Genomic DNA, 21,429 nt, shown 5'->3' on the forward strand with positions numbered 1-21,429 from the left:
CCTGTGTTTTAGGAGGGCCTGGGAATAGTCGAGCAGAGACAGAAAATACGGATGTTGCTTCCAGGCACCATTGGTGGGCGTGGCTCTCATGTAGGGACTCCGGGGGCTAAGGGGCACTAGGAAAGTGTGTCCTTAAGCAAAAGTCAGGCCCCAAAATCTGCAAGGAGTGTCCTGTGAGAGAAAGGTATTCAAGAGGTCGAACAGAAAGCAAGACAGGGGCAGAAGTGTGGAGATGAGGCCACGTAGGAGTTGCTCATCTGGGAGGGTACAGAAGCCAGAGGCAGGAAGGGATTCCGCCAAGCTTAAACAAAAAAGGGCCCCTGTTTAAAAAGGAAAATAATTATAAGAAAACTCAGATGTAACTGTCAGAATGAAAGAATTAAGACTGTTTCTATTCTTTTAGCGTCATATGTATATTCAGACAGTAAAATCAAAGCTGAGAAACAGGCTCATACAAGATGACTGAAAAAAATGGAGGACTCTATAAATAAGTTTTGACTATTTAGAGTTGAGGAAGAGGCCCCAGCTTTGCTAAGGACCCATAAGTGCATTCTACTTTGTTACAGGAAGTGAGATCTTTGCTGTGACATCACCCTGTGTGCCTCAGCTGTCCCTGTCATTGCAAAACTCTGGCTCTGGAACAGAGAAGCTTTAAGAAGTGGACAGATGGACAGGGGGCCAGGACAGGCCTGCAGAGGCTTGGCAATGCTGGCTGTGCTGGACATGATATAATGTAAAGAGGGGACAAATCTTCCATGTGGTATGTTGCTGTGAAATTAAATAATAACAAAAATGCTGTCTTTTACCCTGCACTATGTCCAGCACCGTGGTGCCCCAAGATATCTGGTAGACATCTTCACCTCAGTCAGCAAAGCCTCTCACCTGCTCTGCTCCATCCCATATCACAGTGCCGATGGCTTCTCTGTGAGCCTGGCAACAGTTCCCAAGGCAGGCTGCCACCATGCCAGACACACACATCCCAATTCTGTGGTAGGCCCAGTGATCTGCCACTACAACTCTCTTAAACTAAATTAAATTGCCACATGAAAGAACACACAACACAATAACCTCTGATCCGATTGATAAGATATAATTGCCCACCTAGACCACAAAGCCCTGTACACATCCATTCCTTAAGAATACTCATAACAACCTGTAAGTGTGCAGAGGGGAATCTTAACATCCGCCTCCATGTTCTCTCAGCTGCTCTCCTCTTCTGCTCCAGTCCCCTCCCCCTCTCTAAAACTTTTCCTCTGCCCATCCTTCCTTCTCATGCAAAGACAGGCCTTGTTCTGCCTTGTACCTGCCTTCACCTGCATAATGACATCATCCTACTGTGGTGACACTGTCGGAACAGATCTAGTACCTCATAGTCAATATTAGCTGTCAACCCAACAGGGTCTTGAATTCCCTAGGAGACAAGCTAGTGAGGGGTTATCTAAATGAGGCTAACCTCTGGGCATTGTTTTCTATAGGGTTAATTAAACTGGGTAGATCAGCACTGAGTGTCAGTGGCATGCCATCCTATGGATGGCAGTACTGGGCTAAACAAAAAGAAGAGAGGTGAACATCAGTACTGGGCACTCATCTCTCTCAGCTTCCTGACTGTGGTTACAATGTGACCAGCCCTCCAGCTCCCACTGGTGGCTTCCTGCCAAGAAGGACTGACTCCACCTTTCACTGAGCTTTTCTCCCTACGGTTGCTTCTGTTGGGGCAATTTTATCAGAGCAACAAGATGATTACCTGATGCTCATTGCTACCCACTTGGATTGCCAAGAATTGCTCTATGATGGAAAATTAATTTGGCAGCAAACTTATAGACTCTTCTGAAGTAATCAAGTACATTAGGAGTGTCTGAAGGTTATTCCACAAATGTTACAAAGTCATGGAAAATTAATTTCTATTTTTGCAAAGTGAAGGGAGACCACTGCTCAGCCCCTCCCCAAGATGTTATAATAATTTGTATCTGATAACTTCAATAAAGCTCGTTAAGTACAGGGCTTAGGGAAGGTCATTTCTCACCCCCCATTATGTCCTTTTATTCTACACCATCATTTTCCAGCTTCCCAGAAGAGGTCGAAATGCTCACTAAAATGTAATTGGTACCTGTTGCGGTTGTTGTTGTTGTTTTGTTTTCTGTTCTTTCTCAATTGAGGTGTTTGTGATGATGTGATTCTTTTTCTTTTTAAACTTTAAAGAGAGGCCCTTTGGGAGGAAGAAATAAATCTATATTCCGTATGAGTACGTGCTGTCGTAACATATTACCCCTTCTCTGGCTGCAGCTTACAATGTACATCCACACATCACTGCTATGTTCCGCATCATCCCAGAAAGAAAGGAGGACAGAAAGCATCATGGTTACCTAGCCTTCCACACTGTTCAGACCTGACTGAATAGGGATCCCAGGGAGGCGTGAGGTAGACACATCGTCTACACCTGAAGTGATGGAGGGTTAGCTTTTTCAGCAGACAGTCCGAAGCACAATTTGCTTGAACCCAGCAGGTAACTTGTACTTGTGAAATGGCACTTCTCCTTATTTAAGGACATCATTGCTGTTGTTCTAACTGGGAGTAGGAAAAGGTCCCCCTGTGTAGCTAACCCAGGCTGACCTGGAACTCAGGACCTTCCCACTATAGCCTCCTGAGGGAAGACTGCAGGAGTCTTCACTTAACTTTTGCAGCTGCTGCTTTAGACTCAAAGGCTCAGGCAGATTGTCACCCCAAGTAAAAGGTGACTAAGATAGAGAAGACTTTGAAAAGGCAATTGAAGCTGAGACTCGGTGCTGGAGAGCTCGAGAGGGCAGCTTTGCTTGTGGAGAACCGGAAAGGCTTTCTCTGTGCACAGAAGACACTGTAGACCCCTTACCAGTAACAATTGCTGCCTTGGATGATTGCCTGCCTGCCTGCACTGCCTGCACTGCCTGCCTGCTTGACTGCCCTGCCTGCCTGCGAAGATGTCGTTTGTCTAAATCTTTGTCAAGAGATTCAAATTTTCATATGAAATCTTATCTTTAGCTAGAGCAGTTAAATATGTGTGTGTGTGTGTGTGTGTGTGTGTGTGTGTGTGTATATATATATATATATATATATATATATATATATATATATCCTGAATCAAAACAGTTCTGCCTGTGAGGTTAGACCACTAGTTTGAAATATTGACTGAAGGTCAATATTTTCTCCTACTTCCTCCTCTCTTATAGACAATGCTCTTTAACCTTGAAAATATTTAGGATTTCTCCATGTCTGTTCTATAAACTCTCTGGCAGGAGATCTTGAATCCTACATTACCTTGTCTTGGGTATTTGGACCCATATACCTAACAACTTAGGTATAATAATAATAATAATAATGATAACAATAATATACTGAAGTACATGCATGCGCACGTGCACACACACATATACAGGCACACACACATGCACTGCACATACGCACACACATGCACACACGCACACACATGCACACATGCATCTACAGATACACACATACATGCACACATGCACACACATGCACACACACACACACACACACACCATGTGTACTTTTTAAAAAATGCATAGCACTGGTTGATAATCCTGGAAGTCAAGTGTTCTTAAAGTTCATTGTGTTCTGTGATACTTACAACATGCAGACATTTCCCATTTAATCAGTGACATCAGTATGTAAGGAAAACATTCTTGATTTTGCTTTATGACTCTGCAGTTGGACTATAGAGATGGCTTGCTTGACCCTTAAAGACTAGGCTCACAACCAAAAGGACAAGAGTCTACTGTCATTGCTCTTAAATGCTATACCAGATGAGCCCTAGACAGCAAGGATTTTATTTGGAACGAGAATTTGTCCCAATAATTTTGAAGCTTAGACATAGTTAAAAGTGAGTAGTTTGTTGTTGTTGTTGTTGTTTGTTTTTTCCAGAATGAGGCAAGTGGAACTTCTGAGTTCATTTCCTTGTGCCCCAGGGTCCCTACCTAACCTGGAGAGTTACCTTTGCAGCTGCCTTATTTCTGTACCTCCCTTTTCTCAAGTGTAATGCGGGTTAAAGACCTCCTAAGTGTCTTCAGAATTCCGGGCCAACCGTTCAATGGGGTGGACACAGTAAGCAGTTCATAAAAACATCATATTGGAATGAAGAAACACACACCACTGTGCTGAGTCCTACTCCCAACTTTATTAAGCTTTGTTTAGGTTATAATTTAAAAAGGAGCAAAGAGGCGTGCGGGCGGGACATCCCGCTGTTTGGTGTGCGTGTTCCCCTACTGCCATGAGCGGTACACTCACGGTGTAGTGGAGACCACAGCTGGACACCAGATGTCTTCTTCCATCACACTACTCTTTATTTACTGAGACTTTGCTCTCTTCTGAACCCCTGAGCTTGTCCCGGGGGTCCCTGCTGCCGCCTCCACACTTGCCTGGCTTTACATGGGTTCTGGGGCTCCTAACTTCACGGACATCACACTAAGTGTTCTATGTGCTCAGCCATCTCCTCAGCCCAGAACGTCTTCTTTTTCTTTCTCTTAGATTTATTTTATGTTTAATTATGTTTGCATGGGGGTGGGAGGATGTGTGTGTGTGTGTGCGTGCGTGTGTGTGTGTGTGTGCGTGCGTGCGTGCGTGCGTGCGTGTGTGTGTGTGTGTGTGCAAGTGTTACCCAGGCCAGAAGAGGGCATCAGACACCTTGGAGCCAGAGTTAGAGGCAGTTGTGGGCCACCGAACTGGGTGCTGGGAACTTGGGCCTTTGCAAGAGCTGTAGGTGCTCTTAACCACTCTCTCTCTCCAGCACCCAGCCCAAGACTTAAAAGACATTAAATTTGTGACATGAATTGCAAGCTCCGAAAATAAAAAATAAATCGCTTGCACTGACAGCTATTGCATGGGGCCAGACACCGGTCCCTTGAAATGAAAAGCTCCCACACCCTGCGCCCCAGCTCTCCTGTCTTTTCTTGGTGGCAGGTGCGGTTCGCAAGCCGCCACCAACCCCCACCCTGAGGGGAGGGGCACGAGAGGCTGACCACACTGGGCGAGGGGGTCGGGGTCCGGAGGCTTGAGGGAGCAGCTCAGGCGATCGATCACGTGCACGGAGGCTGGATCAAAACCTGGTGGCTGGAGAGTGGAAGGGCAGAGGGCAGAACGCTCGCATCGCGCATGCTCCTGGGCTGCAGGCGTTAGTAGCTGCTCGGGATCTGTCTTCACTTCCTAGGCACGTTGAAAAGCAGTATCTGTCAGGTGAATGTCCTGTCCCTCAAAGTTCCCATGACAATACCAGAATACACTAGGGATGGAGCCTTCCTCTGTGCCAAATCCTGGGGCTGGGATAACAAGGCAACGGGTGAAGCGGCAAGAGAGCAGGTAGACCCTTAGCCAGCCATCCGGGTTAGGAGTAGGCTGAAAATGTGTACACCTCAGAGCTTCGAAGTCAGGGAGGGATTTGGATTAAGTTCGGGTCAGAAAACTATCTCCTGAGTGGAGGAGGTTGTGGGGGCTGGAGTTGAACTCTTTGCTAGGGTAAGCATTAGGACACCACCTCAGAATCAGCAGAAATATAAGCTTCAAGGTAAGTACCAACAGAAGGCGGGTACAAGAGCTAGGAGAACGTCACTAGAAGACTGCAGAATGTGAATTGGGCTTGAAACACAGTGTGCAGTCCATTAAGAAAAGTTACAAAACTCAAAGCAAAGGGATGACCCGGGAAAATAAAGTAGTCTTGCCCATGTGTGGCAAGTGTGGCCTGAGGGCTTTCCCACTGTGAAGAACCTCTGGGTTTCTCCAATTGAAGCTAGTCTAGACCCAGAGATGGTTCTTTGACCTAGACTGTAAACAGCACAGGACTCCCGCCAGCTTACTGGACCTGGTGTCCATGTTTGCCCCGTAAATCAGTACACTCTAATAATCCTTGAGATCAGTTTCCAGGTAGCATAATTATATCGTCTTGGGTGTGTTGGATACAAACCTTCAGTCCATGTGACAGTTTGTGTCACCTGTTTCCGTATTTCGGTTTTTATTCACCACACTTTCCTCAAACCCTGCAGCAGTTGTTTGACGGGGCAAAGTGACCGAAGTGAAATCTTTGCTGCCCAGGATTTACCATTCGGTCTAGAGAGCCAGGGAACTTGGTTTTGATGTTTCCCAAAGATACCAATGTACAGTTCAGAAGGTTTCCTTTCAGGCCATGTATTCCTTGGATCCTCCTGGGCTGAGGCTGAGCCTGAGCCAAGATCCCCACTTCTTGATTTAGGGGGGGAAATCACAGTTAAGTAAAAGATGTGAATATTTTTCAATATGTCAGGTAGTGGAATATCCATGGGTCATGATGCTTTTTAAAGAATATGGCTGGTGGGAAGCTTTTTGTCCAATTCTGCTTTTTCTGTAACCTACTCCTGAAGGGCAGACAATGCTATGTGTTTAGTGGATTTTTATTTGGACAAAATTCTGCCCAGTGTTTTAATTCTTATTGGACTCTTTTTTTTGGCACAGCATTCTAACTCAAATAAAAGAAATTCTGAATGATGTAAGAAACACACCTATCTGCAGCATAACAGAGTGTCACTGACAGTGTCAGGATTGGTGCTTGCCCATGGGATGGGTTGGGCCGGCTCTTGGTTTGTCATTCCCTCAGTCTGTTTCACCCCCTTTGCCTGCATTTCTTATAGATGGGATAAATTTTGGGTTGAAAGTTTTGTGGGTGGATTGGTGGTTTCTATGGCTCCACTGGGGCTCCTGCCTGGCTACAGGAAGTGGCCTCATCAAGTTCCATATTTGCAAAGTTGTGAGTCATAGCTAAGGTCCTCCCCTTTGATTCTTGGGTGCCTCCCTTATCCCAGGCCTCTGTCTGTCCTGGCGATGCCTCCCCCGACCTCCTCACCCCGGTCAGTTGCAGATTTCCATTGCCTGTACGTGGGATGTGTTCTTCTAGCTGGGCTGCCTTGTCTGGCCTCAGTGGGAGAGGAAGCTCCTAGCCTCACAGAGACTTGAAGTGCCAAAGTGGAGGGATACCCAGGGGACCCCTATCCACTCAGAGGAGAAGGGTAGGAGGGTTGGGGGAAGAATTGGGGGAGGGAGGCAGTGATCAGGATGTAAAGTGAATAATTAAAAAATAAATTAAATTTTAAAAAAGAAGCATAACTAGTCAAGCTGTGTGACAGTGGATCCACTCAGTCAAAGATGAAGCCAGCAACCACATTGGACTGAAGTTTGTTCTGAGCAGGAAAGAAGGGACATTAGTACATCTTAAAAGTGGTCCAGTAAGAACCCACAGAGAAGCAGAGCCATGGTGGCACACACTTTTAGTCCCCAGAACTCCAAAGGCAGAGCAGGCATATCTCTCTGAGTTCCAGGACAGCCTGGTGTACAGAGTGAGTTCCAGGATGGCCCGGGCTAAACTGAGAAACTCTGTCATGAAAAAAACAAACTAAAGAACCAAGGGAGAAGCATATGTCTGGAATCACTATTAGCCACTATTAGTCTCTCCCTTCCCAGCATACAGGGGTTTGCCTGCCACTTAGGCAGGCAGAGTAAAATCTTTTACTAATAAATTTGCCATCTCCTTGCTGTGTATCAAGAACTCTGGCTTTAATTTTTGTGTTTTGACATTGGACTTGTAGGGCATCTGGTACAGGAGTTGTTAACCCCCGGTTTCCTTAGCCTTTAGAAGAAGCTTTCATTGCAAAAAATTAATGACAATATTCTGAAAGAAAGGGTTGGCTTGCTTTGTTTTATTTAATAAATCATTGAAGTTTTATTATGTAGAGGATGTTTTCTGTAGTTTATGAACAAAATCTGCAGAGGAACCAGAAACCACGTATTTATTGGAAGTTCATTTTATTGTGTGTTTTTGGCATTTTGAGACAGGGTCTCCTCATAAAGAACAGTTAGGGTTTTCCTGCTTCAGGCTGCTTGATGTTAGAATTATGGGTGTGAACCATCATGTTGGGCTTGCGTTCATCTTAGAAGGTGTTGAAGATTGAGAAGTATTGGGAAATTAGAAACTGACTTGTGGATTGACATCCATATGCAGGTGAGAGCAGGCACAGGATAAGGCAAGGCCTGTGATTGCGCAGTGAAAAAGTAAGGTGGGAGCAGAGAGAGAGAGAGAGAGAGAGAGAGAGAGAGAGAGAGAGAGAGAGAGAGGAGGGGAGGGGAGGGGAGGGGAGAAGAGGGGAGGGGAGGGGAGGAGAGGAGAGGAGAGGAGAGAAGATACAGATCTGTGTAGCTTTAAGTGGCCACAGTAGCTATGAATATTTCATAAGGGATAGATTTTTACAGGAAAATTTTTATTTAGGTGGGCAGTTTATATCATTATCAATTGGTTCTGAGTTTATTGTATGGACATTTTGTGGAGTTTGAATTTACTGATATAAATTTGATTGCTAAATTACAAGTTTATAGAGTTTCAATTTTAATGGGTTACTGGGAGTTGTGACTATAACCACAGGGGGCAGATGCTGGGACTGTGAACAGAGTTCACAGCAGAGAGTCCCAAGAGGGCAGCTCCTGCTGGGGCCAGAGACAGATTATCGCTGATGAGGCTAGTCACGCTGCTATGAGGGCCCAGAGAGTAGCTGGTGGCAGTGTGGGATAGAAATTGGGAACTTAGCGAGTCAGGTGGAGTTGTTTTGCTGACTGAGATGAAACTACCCCGCAGATGCCATGTGGCCTGCCAATGCTGGCAATAGTGTGGGTTGGTGCATCTAGCCTTATTATTTACCGCAACACTGACTTTTTTTGTCAACTTATTCCTGTTGTGTTTTATCTTGACACGTCATCAGTGAGAATCTTAAGTGTCCTTATGTCAATCATTGAAATGTCCCATCTACGAATTAAGAAAAAAAAATCTAGCTAACTTGCTCTTGACTCTTTTCTATTCCAACCTATTCAGTATCTTTACATCTTGTCCAGCCCTCTTCCCTGAGTGTTTCATATATGTTTGCCTCCACGCTGCATCACCAAAAGCCCACCAGAATGGGTGGCATCTCATTAAAGCTGTAGTATACTGTGCAACTTGCCAGACAAGTTGGAGAGTGCCTGTCTGCAGTCCTTACACTTATATAAGCTCGGAAAGGAGGGGCCTAGTGCTACTGGTCAGTTTCAGGAACTTCCTGGACCTTTATAATTGCTTACTTTCAGAGTCTTAATGACCTTCCATGCTTTCACTGTCCTTTAAAACATGCTGTGCTCTAAGAAGCTTCTGTCCAAGATGGAAGGTTTTAGCTCAGAGGAAATTGCTACATCAATTACCAAAATTTCTATTAAAGACTAAAAGCTGAGAACATATACGTATTAAATATTGAAGATACTAATTATTTATTTTGTATTTTTTATAACGTATAGTCAGATGTCTTAGGTAGGGCAAGAGCAAAGTGACACTATTTTTCATTTTGCTTTTGGTATCTTTTTCGAATTCTATTCTTTTGTTTTTTTAATGTGTATGTGTATTTTGCCTACAGGTATGTCTGTGGACCATGTGCATGCACTGCCCAGAGAGACCGGGAGGAGGCACTAGATGCCTGGGGACTGGAGTTAAGAGAAGGTTGTGAGCTGCCATGTGGGTGCTGGGAAATCAAACCTGGGTCCTCTGGAAGAGCAGCCCATGTTCTTGACTGTTGAACCATCTCTCCAGCCCCTACTATGCCTCTTAATCCTGTCACAGCAGTCTTGTTTTAATAACACAGTTTCTCATTCTTCTTTAGATAGTGACAACAAAAGAGTCATCATGAAAAAACTTTCAAAGAGAAGAGAAGAGATTTTTAGAAAGGTAAAGTATTAATGAAAACTTGAGGGCTTTTTAAAAAATACAAGCTTTTATAGCATTTTACCAAGATGTATGATTTCCTGAAAACTTCATTTGTATCCCGTTACTTTTATGCTTTCTGTTATACATTCTGATTTTTAATCAGTTTGGAAGTAAACAACTTGGATATGATAGCATTGGTAAGTGGGGATTCATCTTATGAGTTAGTGGGCTGGAGGCCATTTTTTCACAGGAGTAAACACAATGTGTGAGATGTCTTTGGTCTTTGTGTTGTCTTTTTTGAGACAGGGTTTTTCTTCATCATCCTGTCCGTTCTGGAACTTAGTATGTAGACCAGACTAGCCTTGAATTCATGGAGATCTGCCTGCCCCTGCCTCCTGAGTGAGGGATTATAGGTGTGCACCACCATGTCCAGTTGCAAATGCCTTGGATATGCTGACTTGAGTTGGGTCTATCCAGGAATAGGGTAGCTGGAGCATATTATCGTTGTGTCTCCAGGTTTCCTTGAAGAGTCTGCTTACTGCTTTCACTAGTGCCTGCCCCAGTTTTCACTCCCCACCAGTGCCTAAGGGTTCCCTCCACATACCCAAAGCCTGATTTTGTTGCTGTTCACTCTCTCATGATAGCATCTTGCACCACTTTTAACTTTCATTTCCCTGGGGGCTGGAAGTTTCAAGTGCTTTTCTGCAAGCCACAGTTGTTGTTTTGAAAGCTGTTGTGAGCGCCAAGCCTCCACTGGCAGGATGATGGGGGTGCGGTGTGCAACTTTTCAGTTCTTTACCGACTCCAGGCTGTCCTTCCTCTGCCAGTTGTTTTCTTTGCAGCCTTTTGATGCCCCACAATCCCATTACTCTATTCTGGTGACCATTTTCTCTTCTGTTGGGGTCCTTTTCAGAAAGTCTTTGCCTATGCTTCTATCTTGAAATGTTTGTCCATGTTTTCTAGAAAAGCCCAACACTTTGTCGAGCAGTTTAAAAGTTACACTAAGGTCTTTGATCTACTTGGAGTTGACTTTTGAACAAGGGAAGAGAGGAGGATCATTCTGTATATGAACATATGGTTTTTCCAGCTTCTTGTTAAAGATGTCTTTTTTTTTTTTTTTACAATGAATGTTTTGACACCTCTTTCAAAAACTGGGCAGCTCCAGCTGTGTGGGTGTATAGCTGGGTCCTGCGTCCAGGGGAGACTGAGGAAACTTGGTTCTGATGTCAGCCAAGGGTAGGTTGTAGCACCGGTGATAGCAGCAGGGCAGATGCACTCACTTCAAGAAGAGAAGCAAAAACTGTGACTTTGGCTCACCTTACATTAGATCTAGGCCACCGCTGGAAGATGTCATTCGCATTTGAGAAGGGGCCTTCCCCTCAGCTAATCTTTCTGGGAAACACCCTCGATGATCCACCCAATGGGTATGTCTGTTTCTTAGTTCATCTTGGACTCATTTAAGTTGACAAGCAAGACTAACCATTGAAGAGGTTCGTGATTATCGAGACAGGGGCATATCCCCTCATGGTGACCTTATTCAGGAGTTTTAATTGTGATACGAGAGTCACTGGCAGACTTTGAAATTCTTCCGTAAAGTCTGTTGACTAGATTCTTGTTATATTAATCTTTGAAGAATCAGGATCATGTTGATGTCCTGCTTTGATTTTCAATGAGAGTCCATTTTAATACATGTATGTATATATGTATGCATGTATGCATGCATGTATGTGTATGTATTCACACGTACATATGCATGCCATAGCATACCTATGGAGGTTGGAGGGAGACTTGTAGGAGTTGGACCTTTTGTTTTACCGCGTGGGTCCCAGGGATAGAATTCAGGTAGCCAGCATTGGTAACAAGCACCTTCACCCACTGAGTATCTCAGCAGCCCCTGAATCCACATTTTTTAATGCAATTGTGAAACTAATATGTGTCTTTTTATTCTTCCCATTCCAGCTTCAGGCTATTTTGGTCAGCAGGTACAATTTTTTTCAAGAACCTTTGCTATTATGTATCTTAAATTTAAAGTTTGAAACAAACTCCAAACCACTAGAGAGTGAGAACAGTTACTTTATAAGCTTCGAAAGACCTCAAATGTTCATCTTCACATACTAGAAAGTGATAATGGTACTCAGCCCCCCCACCCCCCCAACAGGGGGAGCTGGAATGGTTTTTGATATTTGAGAGAGAAGTCCGAGTTAGGCACACATATTTGGGAGGCCATGTCAGGCACACATGTACTCACCAAAGCCTTGGGTACACGTGCCTTTCTGTGATGGGGAACAGGGTGGCCACTGAAGGGATGGGGAGGGGAGGGGACAGTTAGGAATCGGAGGCAACGTACAGATAGCTTTCAGGAAGGAAGGTGTCTGCTTTGTCAGGTGTTGCAGAGAAATCCCTCAAGCGATGACACATGTAGGGTGTTAGGCTTTTAAAGTACTTTTATGAATGTTTAATTTCACCAGACTTTTCTAGAAGATTCAGGAGGCATGTAGTACACAAACACAAAGAGCTAAGTCTCCGTCGGATTTTGTCATTTAAAGGGTTTTGTTTTGTTTTGTTTTTCTTTTTTTGAGATTTCATGTGGCAATGACTTAATTTAAAAATCAATCATATATAAAGAATTCATATAGGAGCTGGAAAGATGGCTTAGTGGTTAAGAGCACTGACTGCTCTTCCAGAGGTCCTGAGTTCAAATCCCCGCAACCACATGGTGGCTCACAGCCATCTGTAATAGAATCTGATGCCCTCTTCTAGTGTGTCTGAAGACAGCTACAATGTCCTTACATATAATAAATAAATAAATCTTTAAAAGATGAATATGCTAAAAAAGAATTCATATGAATTAGTATAATAATTCCAGTTTGAGCAGCCAGACAAAAGAGTATTAGTGGATGTTTTATAGAAGATGATGTTGAGACTGACTGACATAGACAAGCTGTTCTGTAACCGCCAACTGCAGCCTAACCTTCCCTTCTTCCCCCCCCCCCCACAGATGTCAGAAGCAGCAACCAGCAGCACAGAAGAAATAATGGACAGGCGACTGTCAAAAGGTTCTCCTGCAGGTTCTCCACAACTCTCATATCCTTGGGTTTTAGTTTTTAAGGATGTAAAGATCACCTCCATCCCAGCACTCCAGCATTCTAGAACGTAAACATAAACTAGGCTTCCTACACGATATAAGATGGGCCCAAGGAAAATACGTACAAACTGGACTCACGATGTTCATTTTCTCCAAGAAATTGAACTCGTGATGTTCCACTCTGTCCATTAACCGTACACATGGAGGATTCCCTGGTGCCTGGCTTAGACCTTAGGTGTGTGCAGACGCAGAACCTGCTTCAGAAGACCTCTTGTGACTTAGCTCTAGTCTTAGTCCTTACTCCAACCGGAGCAACTTACAAGCACTCAGCAGGAGCAGGAGGAAAAGGCCAACTCAAGAGAACAGGACCAATTAATCTTCCTTCTTAAAATTTGTATTCAGAACCATACAACCACTGCCGTTCTCCACCCATCCTATGGGTAGCAGAAAGTAGCAATAGCTTGGAGCTTACACACTTCTTTTCCGGTTCCGTTCTTCCATTTTAATGACAACAACACCACAACGTGGCTTTGATATTAGTTCATGTCCCAGGGCATTCTATATGGAATACACATGTTCTCAAGGAATTTCTTTCTAACAAGACAACAGCATCAGAGGTCGTTTGTCTAGCTTGTTTTATGCTTTGCTTTGCTTGGCTACAAGACAGACTCTGGCTGATACAGCAAGGGCTGAAGCAGCAAGGGAAGCTGAGAAAGGACAGAGAAAAGGTTGCAAAAGAAACCCAGCTTACCGTAGATAAATCTGCACGTTCCTGATGAGAAGGGGGAATGGGTACAGGCTCCTAAGAGTTCCTGGGACTGTGGTCTTTTCTCCCCGCTCATCGTGATGGCCAGGCATAGTTGCAGCTAAGATACACAGGGCTTTCACTGTCACTGCTGATTGATTATAGTAAAATGACCTGACCCGTGTGTAACGCTGACGTCTTGCTTTAAATCCTGCAGAAGAAAATCGAAACATAACAGAGACACTGAGAGGCAAAGTAAGAGAAAAACTAAAACATGCTAAGGTAATGCTGCCAGTTGCTTTCTCCTGTTCTCAGAGTGACTGTTTTAAGTGGAACGTGAATCACAAAAACTCTTTCTTTTATGTTAAGAAAGAGCTGAGGTTGTCTTGATATACCTCAATTTTTAAAAAGCTTCACCTTCTAGCCTGCTTTGTTTTTCTTTTCTTCTTTCCTTCTATTTCCTTTTTCTTTTACATCTTAACACCCTATTGTAGGGGCTGGGGATTTAGCTCAGTGGTAGAGCGCTTACCTAGGAAGCGCAAGGCCCTGGGTTCGGTCCCCAGCTCCGAAAAAAAGAACCAAAAAAAAAAACAAAAAAACAAAAAAAAACACCCTATTGTAGTTAGAGTTTCAATTGCTTCAATGAAATGTCATGACGGAAAAGCAAGTTGGGAAGCGAGGGCTTTATTGGGCTTACGTTTCTCTATCACTGGTCATCAGTGAAAGAAGTCAGGACAGGAACACAAGCTGGGCAGGCACCTGGAGGCAGGAGCTGAGGCAGAGGCCATGGAGGAGTGCGGCTCACTGGCTTGCTTCCATGGCCTGCTCAGCCTGCTCTCTTACAGCACCCAGGATCACCAGCGCAGAGGGGTTCACCGCTCACAATGGGCTAGGACCTCCCCCATCAATTAAGAAAATTCCCTACAGGTTTGTCTACAGCCAGATCTTATGGAAGCAATTTCTCAACTGAGGCTCCCTCCTCTCCAAGGACTCTGGCTTGGGTCAAGTTGACATAAGACTAGCCACCAACATCACACATACCCCTCAAGTGAACCTAACCTGAGAAAAGTCAGTCTGGTTATAGTAATATTATATAGGACATCTCAGGTAAAAATGTTTGTGTATGTGTGTGTGTGGTTGTGTGTGTGTGCACACCATTAAAAAACATAAATTTTTATTTTCACTCGTTTTTGGAGAGAAGACTACATGTTCATGTATGCCGATTTTCTGTAAAACTTCATGTTTCAGATCAGTCAAGGGGAAAAGTCCTCAGCCGAGCTGCTCGCTGACACAAGGACTTGTCGCTGGTCCAAGGTGAGTAACTTTCTTTAAAATCCTCTTTAAAAGCATCTTTGTGGAGGTATAACTTACACAACAAAAATTCATCCCCTCTTTAGCTTACCACTCAGTGGCTTTTGGTTAAACTGTGGGATGGTGTGGTTGACACCATGATCCAGTTTTAGGCCATCTGCATCCTCCCATAAAAGAAGCCCTCGTGCCCCGTTCCACCCCTATCGCTACCCGGCATTACTCATCCTGGTAAATTATAGTAGGATAAACTCAAGTGCGCTAAACGTTTGCAGGGTTTCTGGGATCAGATAGCAACCCACGAATTGGGCCTCTCCTGCTGGCAGCTGGTTAGGGGTCCACCAGGGAAGCATGATGGGAAATCAATCATGGCATCCCTGAAGAAGTAAGGCAGAGGGAATATCCGACTCAGCAAGGTGGGACAGTGACCACAAAGTCCTGTGTCAGGAGCTAGCCGGCAGTTAGGGGCTCTACTCCTCCAGTTTATCCGCTCAGTTACTCAGGCTGATGGACGGGTCTCTCACCACCTTCCACAAGTTTCTCACCTGTGAGCCCATGGCACAAAGCGCCACTCCTCTCCCTTGCTCGACAAAGACGAAAGAAAGAAACGAATTAGATTGCGGACTGCTTTTTCTTCTTTACAAGACAGACACGCAAACTGTGCATATCATTTCCGGTAAAAGAATACAGAAGAAGTAGTTTCGTGTCCAGTTAGTAGCGGGCTTTAGGATTAGAGATGGGCAGATCCTGCGGGGAGCTGGTAATTCTGCCATAAGTATGCGGACTTGTTAGCGTTGCAGATATTAAAGCACAGGGGTCCTTCACGCATGTGGTGCACACGAACTCACGTGGGCACACACCAATGCACAAATATAAAAACAAATTAGCTATATAAAATAAGAATTCCCGTACTAAATACACGCTTGTGTATTCCGGGAAGCAGGGGATGAGCAAAGACAGTGGGCAGTGTGTAGGTGCAATGCCAGCTAGACTCCAGAGAGAAACAAAATAGGAGGTACATCTTCACATTTTGTATGTTTTGAAATTGTTTGATTCCTAGTGTGACTTCCTCTTTTTCCTGGAATTGAGTCCCCTCTAAATTTCTCTTAAGGCAGTTATATCCGCATGTGAAAGAAGTGCTATGTTCTTTTTATTTAAAAAAAATTGAATTTGCAGCATAGAAGACAGAAACAAGGACTTATTTATGAATGAGTCTGTAGTGAAGAATATGTCACCAGATATTGTGGGACCAGGATGACAAGGTGTGTGTGGGGGGTGAGCTCGTGTCCACAAGAACCCTTGAACACGGAGAACACTGATGGGGGACAGCATTTTGATTAAAACGAGAAATAATCCTCTAATTGCATGTTTGAGAGAGCAGAGAAGGAGATTTTGGCTGTGTTCTATTTTGGTTCTCACCAGAGTTACCAAAACACACACACACACACACACACACACACACACACACACACACACACACACACACACACAGTAAAAGATAAAGGGTGAAAGGTGAGCTATGAATCAAAGCTGAGTGTAAAGGAGCTGGTAAAACAACCACCATGCTGTTTCCTGCTTGCCACTAAGCTGCCATCTGCCACACTGTGGAAAAGTGTTCCTTCCCCTGATGCAGACAGTGTGAATCCATCACATTAACTACTGGCCTGCTGCTGTTCAACCCACAGACTGAAGTCTTGCTGGACGAAGGTCTTTCATTTTTCATCCTGAGTGGGGAAGAAGATTCAGCAGCGAGCCGGTCTTCGAGGCAGGTTAGAATTGTGTCTCCATTTTATAGCTTTGCTCTCTCCCAAGCTATTTATTAAAGACATGGATTAAAGGATGAGGGTTGGACAGGAAAGGGATCCATGTACCATGTGTATATGTATGTGCCCTTATGTATGTGTGTGTGTGTGTGTGTGTGTGTGTGTGTGTGTGTGTTGAGACAGGGTCTTTCCCTGTAACTCAGTGTTGACCTGCAACTCTGGACTCTCCTATTTGGCCTCCTGATGTTAGGATGTTAAGATGGCGGCGTGCACCCTCATGTCTGACTTTCATGGAAGATGAAAATCTCATTGCTAAACTTTTCTCCTCTCTTGGAGTTGAGCTGCCCGTTATAATACTAACACTGACAGAGGGCCTCCTAGATGCTCAATGGTCTACTAGATCATCAGAATAGAGTGTGTTAGTCGATGGGTGAGGCCTGGGGAGCTAGCTCCCTGGAGAAAGTGCTTGCCATGCACACGTGAGAGACCTGAGTTTGATTCCAGAACCCAGGTAAAAGAACCAGGTGTGGTGGTGTGCATGTGTAATAGTGGTACTCCGGAGAGGCAGGACCCTGGAGACCCAGCCTAGCCTATAGGTCAAGCATCAAGGGACAAACTGGGGTCCCTGCTTTCCTCAGCCATCAGGACTGAGAGCCCTGGAATATTTCATGGGTGCACTGGCTCGGGCAAAGGACCCTTCATGCTTCATAGTTGGTGATCGGAATACTTAAGGAGCTCCCCTATGTGGAGATTCCCCCAAATCTTATCTATGTCTGTTACCGTTATACCTTGTTTGAATCCCAAAGAGACACCACGAAGATATCTGCCTGTAAACTGTTTCTGTGATTTCATAAAAGGAATAGGAAGGAGGGAAGGACGGCAGGACTTGACACAAACCCAGGTGATGCCCAACCGTGCTTCAGTTAATGCATGAAGGACATGAGGGAGGAGGGGAAAGAGGAAGAAGGTTGAGAGGAAAACAACAAAGATTGTTTGATAAAAAATGTCATCATGAGTTGGGCCAGACTGGCCTACAGAGTGAATTCCAGGACAGCCAGGACTGCACCAAGAAACCTGGTGTGTATAAATAAATAAATAAATAAATAAATAAATAAATAAGAAAGAAAAAAAAGAAAAATGTCATCATGTATAAATGATTCTTGAACCCCCAACTCTGGAATACTTGTAAAAATGTTGTTGGGATTGGTCAAAGAGCAGGTAAGAGTCTGAAGTCACAAGAACTCTGTGATCCAGTTGTGTGAGCACACATTGCTTGTGTTGGGTGTGCAGCTCATGGCAGTCGATAGGAGACTGAAGCAGGGGAATCTGGGAAATCTTTTATCTCAGGTCAGTGTAGGCTACAAAGCGAATTCTTTCTTCACTGGCTAGAGCAACATGCCAAGCCTCTCTTAAAAACCAAATGAAAATAAAAATGATCCTGCAATTTTATTTTATGACTTACCCTAAGTACACAGTTTTAGAGTTGAGAGTTTTTTTTAAATTGAGTGATGTATTTGGAGGACACTCTGTTCAGTACGTGAAGATTTTAAATTACACAGTCATCTGGAGCAAATCTAATTTATTCGGGCTTTGTGAGCAGATCCATACTCATGAGAGAGAGCCACTTATTAACAATTATATATGTTTTCATACTGATAGTCAGATTTTAAAACAAGTCTTATAAATAAGCCTATATTTCAGAATTTCACTGTAACCACTTGGCCGTAGGTTTTTTTTCTTTTTATTTCTTTCAGAAACATGTTATCTCATCCCCCTTCCCCCTGCTTCTATGACGGTGCTCTCCCACCCACCCACCCACTCCTACCCACCTCCCTGCCCTGACATTCCCCTATACTGGGGCATCCAGCCTTGACAGGAACAAGGGCCTCTCTTCCCGTTGATGCCAGGCAAGGCCATTCTCTGCTACATATGTTGATGGAGCCATAAGGCCATCCCTGTGTACACTTGGGATGGTAGTTTAGTCCCTAGGAGCTCTGGGGCGGGATCTGGTTGGTTGACACAGTTGTTCTTCTTATGGGGTTGCAAACCACTTCAGCTCCTTCAGTCCTTTCTCTACTTCCTCCATTGGGGACTCCATTCTCAGTTCAATGGTTGGCTGTGAGCATCCACCCGTGTATTTGTCAGGCTCCTGTCAGCATGCACTTCTTGGCATTTGCAATAGTGTCTGGATGTGGTGGCTGTATATGAAATGGATCTCCAGGTGAGGCAGTCTCTGGATGGCCTTTCCTTCAGTCTCTGCTCCATTCATTGTCCCTGTATTTCTTCCTGTGAATATTTTGTTCCTCCTTCTAAGAAGGGCTGATACATCCACATTTTGGTCTTCCTTCTTGAATTTCATGTGGTCTGTGTTCTTTTGTGATTGGGTTATCTCACTCATGATAATATTTTCTAGTTCCATCCATTTGTCTAAGAATTTCATGACGTCATTGTTTTTAATAGCTGCATAATACTCCATTGTGTAGATGTACCACATTCTCTGTATCTATTCCTCTGTTGAGGGACATCTGGGTTGTTTCCAGCTTCTGGCTATTATAAACAAGGCTGCTATGAACATAGTGGGGCATGTGTCCTTGTTATATGTTGGAGGATCTTTTGGGTATATGCCCAGGAGTGATATGGCTGGGTCCTTGGGTAATACTATGTTCAATTTTCTAAGGAACAGCCAGACGGATTTCCACAGTGGTTGGTTGCAATCCCACCAACAATGGAGGAGTGTTCCTCTTTCTCCGCATTCTTACCAGCATCTGCTGTCACCTGAGTTTTTTTTAATCTTAGCCGTTGTGACTGGTGTGAGGTGGAATCTCAGGGTTGTTTTGATTTGCATTTCCCCGATGACTAAGGATGTTGAACATTTCTTTAGGTGCTTCTCGGCCATTCGGTGTTCCTCAGTTGAGAATTCTTTGTTTAGCTCTGTACTCCATTTTTTAATAAGGTTATTTGATTCTCTGGAGTCTAATTTCTTGAGTTCTTTGTCAATATTGGATATTAGCCCTCTACCAGATGTAGGATTGGTGAAGATCTTTTCCCAATCTGTTGGTTGCCGTTTTGTCTTAATGACAGTGTCCTTTGCCTTACAGAAGCTTTGTAGTTTTATGAGATCCCATTTGTCGATTCTTGATCTTAGAGCATAAGCCATTGGTGTTCTATTCAGGAAATTTTCTCCTGTGCCCATGTGTTCAAGGGTCTCTCCCCCCAATCCCTTCTCTGCTATTAGTTTCAGTATATCTGATTTTGTGTAGAGATCCTTGATCCACTTGGATCAGCTTTGTACAGGGTGATAAGCATGGATCGATCTGCATTCTTCTACATGCTGACCTCCAGTTGAAAGAGCACCATTTGTTGAAAATGCTATCTTTTTTGCACTGGATGATTTTAGCTCTTTTGTCAAAATCAAGTGACCATAGGTGTGTGGGTTCATTTCTGGGTCTTCAATTCTATTCCACTGATCTATCTGCCTTTCTCTGTACCAATACCGTACAGTTTTTTTTTTAATCACTATTGCTCTGTAATAAAGCTTGAGGTCAGGGATGGTGATCCCACCAGAAGTTCTTTTATTGTTGAGAATACTTTTTGATATCCTGGGTTTTTGTTATTCCCAATGAATTTGCAAATTGCTATTTCTAACTCTATGAAGAACTGAGTTGGAATTTTGATGGGAATTGCATTGGCTCTGTAGCTTGCTTTTGGCAAGATGGCCATTTTTACTATATTAATCCTGCCAATCCATGAGCATGGGGGATCTTTCCATCTTCTGAGATTTTCTTTGATTTCTTTCCTCAGAGACTTGAAGTTCTTATCATACAGCTCTTTCACTTTCTTGGTTAGAGTCACACCAAGGTATTTTATATTATTTGTGACTATTGTGAAGGGTGTCATTTCCCTAATTTCTTTCTCAGCCTGTTTATCCTTTGACTAGAGGAACACAACTGATTTCTTTGAGGTAATTTTATATCCAGCCACTTTGCTGAAGTTGTTTATCAGCTGTAGGAGTTCTCTGGAGGAATTTTGGGGATCATTTAAGTATACTATCATATCGTCCGCAAATAGTGATATTTTGACATCTTCCTTTCCAATTTGTATCCCTTTGACTTCTTTTTGTTGTCTAATTGTGTTGGCTTTCATTCTGGAGGCTTTCCACAGAGAGAGGGTTCAGGCAAAGGGGAGAGGACAGGAGCAGGGAGGCCTAATCACCTCAGCTACCTCAGCTGCTTCAGCTGCCTCAGCTGCCTCAGCTGCCTCAGCTGCCTCAGCTGCCTCAGCTGCCTCAGCTGCTCCACCTCCTTCTCTGCTGCTGCCACTTTACTTGCTCCAAGAAGCTGGCTGGGCTGAATCAGCAGGAGGCTGGCTAGCCAGCAAGGGGTGTTGAGGAGTTTCAGGCGGGCGATTTCCTGAGAACAGGTCTCTTCCCCAAGCACAGTGTTACAGCTCTTATGAAAGAAGCTCTTAGAAGATGGAGTAGTTTTCACATATCTTTAATCCTTCTGAATAGGATTCTTATATACAGTTTTGGAGTGAGTCAGGGTCTGACAGCAGGTACTTCTATTGGCTCGGCCTGAGAGCTTGGGAATACCTCATCTACATGTGGGAGGGCGTGGTCCTGCTTCTATGTGACTGATGGCCACAAGCCTCTCTCCAAGGGGCTGTAGCTATGTGAGAGGGGCCTGGCCTCTTGGGAATTTAGGAAAATGCCTACCATCCCTTAGGGTCACTGGGGTTTCCGACCTTATCTTGACCAGGAACCAGGATACCTTTCACAGCCTACTGCTCTACATAATTG

At 44.2% G+C, this 21,429-nt stretch overlaps 1 protein-coding gene across 11 annotated transcripts in view; it reads left to right on the plus strand.

Moving 5' to 3' along the window:
* Positions 1 to 3,124: 3,124 nt before the first annotated feature.
* The window catches only part of Cc2d2b (coiled-coil and C2 domain containing 2B), a 99,524-nt gene continuing 81,219 nt past the window's right edge, over positions 3,125 to 21,429 (plus strand). For 5 of the 11 annotated variants that reach the window (XR_005495123.2, XM_039095248.2, XM_039095254.2 and 2 more), the window contains exons 1-5: positions 8,180 to 9,751; positions 12,729 to 12,798; positions 13,778 to 13,842; positions 14,809 to 14,874; positions 16,554 to 16,637. Coding sequence is in view for 10 of the 11 variants with exons in the window: in XM_039095248.2 (XP_038951176.1) it covers positions 9,587 to 9,751; positions 12,729 to 12,798; positions 13,778 to 13,842; positions 14,809 to 14,874; positions 16,554 to 16,637 (450 nt within the window). In the remaining variant the exon portion in view is untranslated. Of the gene's footprint in view, positions 5,227 to 8,178; positions 12,799 to 13,777; positions 13,843 to 14,808; positions 14,875 to 16,553; positions 16,638 to 21,429 lie in introns of those variants that run through there. The other 6 variants (XM_017590370.3, XM_017590372.3, XM_063280394.1 and 3 more) reach the window with 6 other exon arrangements.

Source organism: Rattus norvegicus, chromosome 1 (genome assembly GCF_036323735.1).
Source record: "Rattus norvegicus strain BN/NHsdMcwi chromosome 1, GRCr8, whole genome shotgun sequence".
Lineage (NCBI taxonomy): Eukaryota > Metazoa > Chordata > Mammalia > Rodentia > Muridae > Rattus > Rattus norvegicus.